Source organism: Octopus bimaculoides, chromosome 21 (genome assembly GCF_001194135.2).
Source record: "Octopus bimaculoides isolate UCB-OBI-ISO-001 chromosome 21, ASM119413v2, whole genome shotgun sequence".
NCBI lineage: Eukaryota > Metazoa > Mollusca > Cephalopoda > Octopoda > Octopodidae > Octopus > Octopus bimaculoides.
Window position 1 is genome coordinate 36857235 of NC_069001.1, and position 6748 is coordinate 36863982.

At 34.0% G+C, this 6748-nt stretch overlaps 1 protein-coding gene across 1 annotated transcript in view; it reads right to left on the reverse strand.

Moving 5' to 3' along the window:
• Window positions 1-6624, reverse strand: part of LOC106884117 (uncharacterized) — an 8941-nt gene extending 2317 nt beyond the window's left edge. Inside the window, exons 1-3 of the mRNA XM_014935339.2 lie at window positions 5971-6624; window positions 3857-3979; window positions 2952-2984 (exon numbers count right to left, since the gene is read on the reverse strand). Coding sequence (XP_014790825.1) covers window positions 2952-2984; window positions 3857-3971 — 148 coding nt within the window. The 5' untranslated portion in view covers window positions 3972-3979; window positions 5971-6624. The remainder of the gene's footprint in view (window positions 1-2951; window positions 2985-3856; window positions 3980-5970) is intronic.
• Between the last annotated feature and the right edge of the window lie 124 nt (window positions 6625-6748).

Sequence of the window (6748 nt, forward strand, 5' to 3'; positions counted from 1 at the left end):
CTGTCCAAAGCATTTCCAAAAGTTTGTCTCAAATGTCCATGTTTGTGTTCAGACTTTTAGTTAGTCATTGTTTCATACATTCATCATCATCATCATCGTTTAACGTCCACTTTCCATGCTAGCATGGGTTGGGCGATTTGACTGAGGACTGGTGATCCAGATGGCTTCCTTACACAAGTCCCAAGTTACTTTGGTGGTTGATAAAAATTTCGAATGTGTATCATATACAATGTATGGAGGCAATGATGAATGACTAAGACCTTTGGCATTATGCCATGTTTGAGAAGAAGACCTGTCAAGCCAGTTAAAATCGTAGTTGTGGCAGATATTAGTGTCATGCAAATGGCACCCAAGCTGGTGGCACATAGAAGCACCCATTACACTCTCAGAGAGGTTGGCATTAGGAAGGGCATCAAGCCATAGAAACCATACCAAATAAAGACTGGAGTCTGGTGCAGCCTTCCAGCTTGCAAGCCCTGGTCAAACCGTCAAACCCATGCCAGCATAGACAACGGACGTTAAATGATGATGATGATGGATGTCTGGAAAATATGTCCTGTGTGTCACATATAATAAACAAGACAGGCAAAGAGTTAAGCAACACCAATTAAAAACAGTCTTAAAAAGTTTCAAAATAATAATTAATGGAACCCACAGAAATTCCATGCTTTATAAAATGTCTACATTTCTATTTTGATGCATAAATTTATGGACTTTCATAAGATTGGTCCACAAATTTATGGTTACGTGTCTTCACTGTTGTTCCATGGTTAAGGTTGCTTTAGGTGTAACACCTGAACATACAAATACTGACAAAAAGAATACTAGACATTATTTTGATGTATAGATTATCTTCATTATATAGATACAAGCAGAATAATCTAAATTAACAATAACAATAATAAAAATACTACTAATAATAATGAAGGTTTCTAATTTAGGCACAAGGCCAATGGGTTTTTAGGGAGGTGGGGGCTAGTTGATTGCAGCAACTCCAGTACTTGACTGGCACTTTGTTTTACCAACCCAAAAAGATGGAAGGAAAAGTTGAGCCTGGTGGGATTTGAACTTCGAACAAAACAATGTAATTCTAAAAGTTATTTTGTTTGAAATTCTGGAGGTACCCCCATTTTTAACAATAATAACAACGATTTTAAATTATGGCACAAGGCCGGCAATTTCAGGGAAGGGCTAAGTCAATGTTTGATGATGATGATGATGATGATTAACTAAATACTCACAATATCGTTTATATTTAAAATTATATTTTGATAGAGATTGTAATTTAAATGTGAATGCTTCAGTACAGTCTCTCCTCTCCTAGGCACATCACATCACCTCACAACTTTTTATTGAAGCAATACCAACTTAGCTGACAGTAAATTTTTAGTAAGTTGTTGCAATGACAGGAAGGTGCTGTATTAATTAACAACCAAATGGAAAGCGGGTAGAAATAAAAAAAAAAAATTTTTTAAAGTAAAAAAAAAAATACAGCAACACAAATGTTATAATGAGACGAACAGAGATTTGTTGAGTTAGATATTTTCAAAGTTGTTTTCAGAATAATTCTAACCAAATTCTATACACATGTTCAACCCCTTAGCATTCAATTTACTCTATCAAATGTAATGCTTATTTATTCACATTGCTTCAAGCATTATCTTGAAGCTTCAAGATTTCAATGATGTGATTGTTTTTGGAATGAAATTGTAGGGGAGGTGTAAAAGCTATGAGCACTGTCCATAAACTTTCCCTTCTCTGAGAGGGATTAAAGAAGGCTAGGGGGCATATTTTCCATAGCCTTTTCCCCAACCTGAGAGGGACAGGAAAAAAAAAAGGCTAAGGCCAGTCTATAGCCTTTTCCCAACCTGAGAGGAACTACAAAGGCTAGGGGCACATCCCATAGCCTTTTCCCCAGTATGGAAGAAACTGAAAAGACAGATGGGCACTGTTCATAATGTCTGGGAGGGGCTAAGATGGTGAGGGGTAGTGTCCTCCTTCTCCAGACTAACAACTTAGATGCAAATTCCAATAAGGTGATAAGCCCTTCACGGATAGAAACCCTAACCCCATCGAAGGTTTTATGATAAAACTGTTCAACAAAATTATAACAATTATTACATATGTAGTTAAAAACAAAATGGAAAGAAATTTTGTTTGCTTTTTACAATTTTTATGAAAAAAAAAACACAAAAAGCAATACATTGATGATTAAATATATGTTAATAGAAATTTAATATTAGTTTAAAAGCAAAAATAAATAAATAAAAATAATTGTGTCATGAGTTAGATCAAAGATCTTGGGAGTGGGACGTTAAAGTAAGCAATCAACAAAATTTTAATTTTTATACTGAAAATACAAAGCAGTGTTAGTTTGTTATTGTTTAATATAACATCCTGGAAATACTCATTAAAGCATAAAAATAAGTTATTAGTACTGTTAGTAGTCAGTCCATTCCAGTTGAAATAGAAATTGGAAATCTTTCCAAGATGATGCTGCAGAATGGTAGAAAGAACCGAAGTACCAATAGAACATGCTTGAAGTTTAGAGGGAAAAGTGTTGATGAAGGAGATCTAAGACTAACAATGATCCTCTAAAGTAACAATTGCAGAGTTTATAACAGCCACAGAGTTGAGAGAAAGTATCTATTGGTAGAGCTGATTGGCACAAGATGGATAAAGACAATATATAGAGGTTCTGAATCTACAGTAGAGCCATACAAAGATGCTAAGGACTATAGAAAGAGAGAGAGTGTTTAGAAGACAGTTCTGAAGAATAAAGAACTATTTCAATTACCTACTCCAAGACATTCATAGATTAGGATAGCAAAGAGATTAAATTTCAATACAAAAGGGTATTTTTGTGGGGGTTTTTTTTTAAATATTCTCTCCCATAAAAAAATGTTTTCTTTTTTAATGTTTCAATGTCTAAAATATATTTTATTGCTTACCTTCATCATCATTAGACTTAGGAGATTTTGGCACTGAAAAAATATTTACCAATATGAAAAGTACATGTGCTTGACAGAGTTAATTAATTAAGATGGATTTGTTGGTTGGATTTAATTAACAGCAATATAGAATGTTTCAATTTATTCTAAATCATCCAACTAAATTCAGAATGTAAGATAGAAGATAATAAACCACAGTAATTATACTAGGTGTTAATTGGTTACAAAAGATCCACCTACCATCATGTGTGTGTGTGTGTGTGTGTGTGTGTGTGTGTGTATGCTTTGTAAAAAGATGTGACAGCATATGATGAATGCCTCAGCCTCATCACTGGTATTTTAGTTTTTTGGTCTTTTCGAGAGGAATAACTCAAGATTTCAAGGCCAGTTCTTATTTATTATTATTTTTATTATGGCCGGGTTCCACCCAGGGCTGCAGCAACAAGGTCCACCTGCCGCATTTCTCCATCCGTCATCACAGCCTCTAGGTCCTGGATACACTCCGACCCAATGTCTGTAATCAAGTTGTCGATGTAAATGTGACAACATTTTCCTCTTCTTACATCAGCATGAAGTGGATTCCACAAGACTAATCTGGATACTTCCAGTTCAGGGTGGCACATGCAGTGAGTAGATAGTTGCAATCATCTTTGCCTCATCTTCCAGCTCTCATTCCATCTATATAACAGCATCTCTCTCTCTCAAGACAGCAATTGTGAATATGTTTTACAATGAAAAACCTCAGTAATTCACTATTTGTAAATCTCACAATGAGAGATATTCAGCTCGCCACCATAATAATAATAATAATAATAATAATAATGATAATAATAATAATAATAATAATGATAATGATAATAATAATAATAATAATAATAATAATACAATGATGGAAAATGCATTACCTCCATCGATGGGTTTGCTTATTGAGTATGTTGTATATGGTATGTCTTCATCACGCTGGGATCGCAGACTGCTGCCTGGGGCACCAGCCGGAAGGCTACTTTGTTCAGAGCCCATCCAGTTTCCTAAATTCAGAAAGAAAAAAAAATGGAAATGACAAATATACATAATTACATTTTTTTTTAACAAACAGTAATTAGTCAGATGTTTTATTATAACGATAATAATATTAGTTTCAAATTTTGCTACAAGGCCAGCAAATTTTCAGATGAACATGTAAGTTGACTACATCAACCCCAGCATTCAATTGCAAAAGGATGAAAGACAAGCTGACCTGTGTGGGATTTGAACTCGGAACATAAAGAGCCAGGACAAATGCTGCTGAAGCCTTATTGTCTGATGACTAACAACTCTGCCAGTTTACCATCTTAGCAATAATTTATGCACATAGCTAATAATTTTGTGAGGAGAAAGTTAATCAATTACATTGATCCCAGTACTTGGCCAATATTTACTTTTACTGAGCCTGAAAGAAAGAAAGGAAAAGTCTACCTAGGAAGGAGTTAAACTCAAAATGTAAAAGAGTAGGAAAAAATAGCCCAAGGTATACTGAGAATAAGGTGAGCGATGCAAGAAGCCATTTGTAATCAACTCTTAAACAATAATGAAACACAAACGAGAATTACTACCAAAAACTATGGAGTCTGAAAACTGTTATTTTAGGTACAAGAACAGTGTCTAGGATAAATGTTTAATAGGTAAGCAAGTAGATGGCTGAGTATTGGAAAAAAATAATTTGCGGTTCGTTTATGCATTTACATTCCAAGTTCAAATCCTGTCCATACTTTCTTTACAATTCAGCCTTCTGAGATCGCTAAAACAATCACTGGAAGAAAGTGGAATGGTTGATATAACAGTCTAGACCAAAGAAGTTGATGTCTCAGCACAGTTGCAGATTAATTTTTCTAATTCAAATTAGTATTAAAACATAAACTGATGGGGGGAGGGCATGGTGGTATATACTTCAAATACTTACTGATAATGCTTACTCGGTGGTCACAGAAAATGGCAATCCTTCGATATTGGTACACGACGTCATCCTCCCCATACAACCTTCCCTCATGACATGGACAAAGAGGCTAGGCTGAAAAAGAGGGTGAATGACGTCGTCTCTTTACACCGACCCTCTGTAGACCAACCCCGAAGGAACGCCAAAAAATATATCAACTATTCTGGGATAACATATATAGAAGTATTGTGGAGCTGACTGCATCGTTAGAGCATCAGAAAAAATGCTGTGCTGTATTTGTTCCGACTCGATGCATTCTGACCTCGGATCTTTCGGGTCCACTTTGCTTTAAATTCTCGCGGAGTCGATATAAAATAAAGTACCAATCAAGTAATGGGATCAATGGTGTCGATTAATCCCACTCACCTGAAATTTACTGGTCTTCTACCGAAATCAGAAACCATTATATTTGAAATTCAAACGCGCTCAGATTAAAATTAAATATTTATTTACATAGTGGTTACGAAATCTGAAATATGTGATTATTCTATTTACAAAACTTACACCAATGTCGTATTATTTATATTTGAAATTCTAAATAGGGTGGAATTTACGAGACGTGATTACCCCAAATGGGCTGAAGTTACTTGAGTTGAAAAAAAATAAAACAGACTACATCAATGAATTTCACAATTTAAGGAAGATAGACGATGAAGGAATGATTAAAATAATAATAACAGCATTTAATGGAGAAAAGTAGAAACGTTTTGTTCGTTCTTTGTATATTTGGCCTTGTGTTTCCGCGTTGAAGTCGACAACGAGGTGTAAATAATACTGTTCGCAAATTTTGAGGGGGGGGCTGTCTGCAAAAATATTACAAAACCAAGATATTTCCCAAAGTAAAATATTTTTTCATAACCAACCCTAATTCGTTATTTTAAGAACCTTTGGTAAAATATGGAAATATAGCGAAATGAAGGTTTTGTTATGTGAAAGTGCGTCATCACTAAAAGACTAAATGAATGACAGACAATAATTAGACTCAGATAATAACGATGGTTATATGGATATTATGATATTATTAAATATTAAGAAGTAAATACTTACCGAAACAAATACACCTTTAGTCTTTAAAATACAAACAGAACAACTATATATATACATACACTGAGTAACTTATACACACATACAGTAAAACTATATATATATACACAGTAACTATATATATTTATTTATATATATAAATATATATATATATACAGTAACTATATATACACACAATCACTATATATATATTTATATATACACGGTAATTATATATATGCGTGTGTATATACACACAGTCACTATCAGATGATTGTTGAAGCCTCCATTAATAACTCTCTAAAATAGAAGATAGAAAACCAAACACTTCATGTAAACAACTCATTGATGTACATTTTCGTACTCTTCGCATAAAAGAGTACGTCCAGTGATATAACACTAGCAATCACGTCTAGAATTAGCTAAAACATATGAAATAGCTCAAATAAACAACAGTTATGAATTCCTGTACATAAGTATAAATATATAATTCCTTGGATTTGCGGAATGCCGGATACCAGCGAAATATCCGTTCAACTTAGCCTTAACCACTAATCCGAACCGTTTGTTTACCTGAGCTTTTCGAGTTTTCTGTTTTGCCAGATCACGCAATGTGCTTTGCAGTTGATTTGCCTTGATCTATTTAATTTGATCCTGTTATCTTTCTCTATACTAGATATTATATATTTATAAATTAGATTTTTCCCTATTAATATTAGATATTTTATATTTCCTTTTTAGGGTACTTTTAGTATAAGGGAAGTAACTCTAAAAGCCTGCATATCATTGCTCCCCCCCCCCC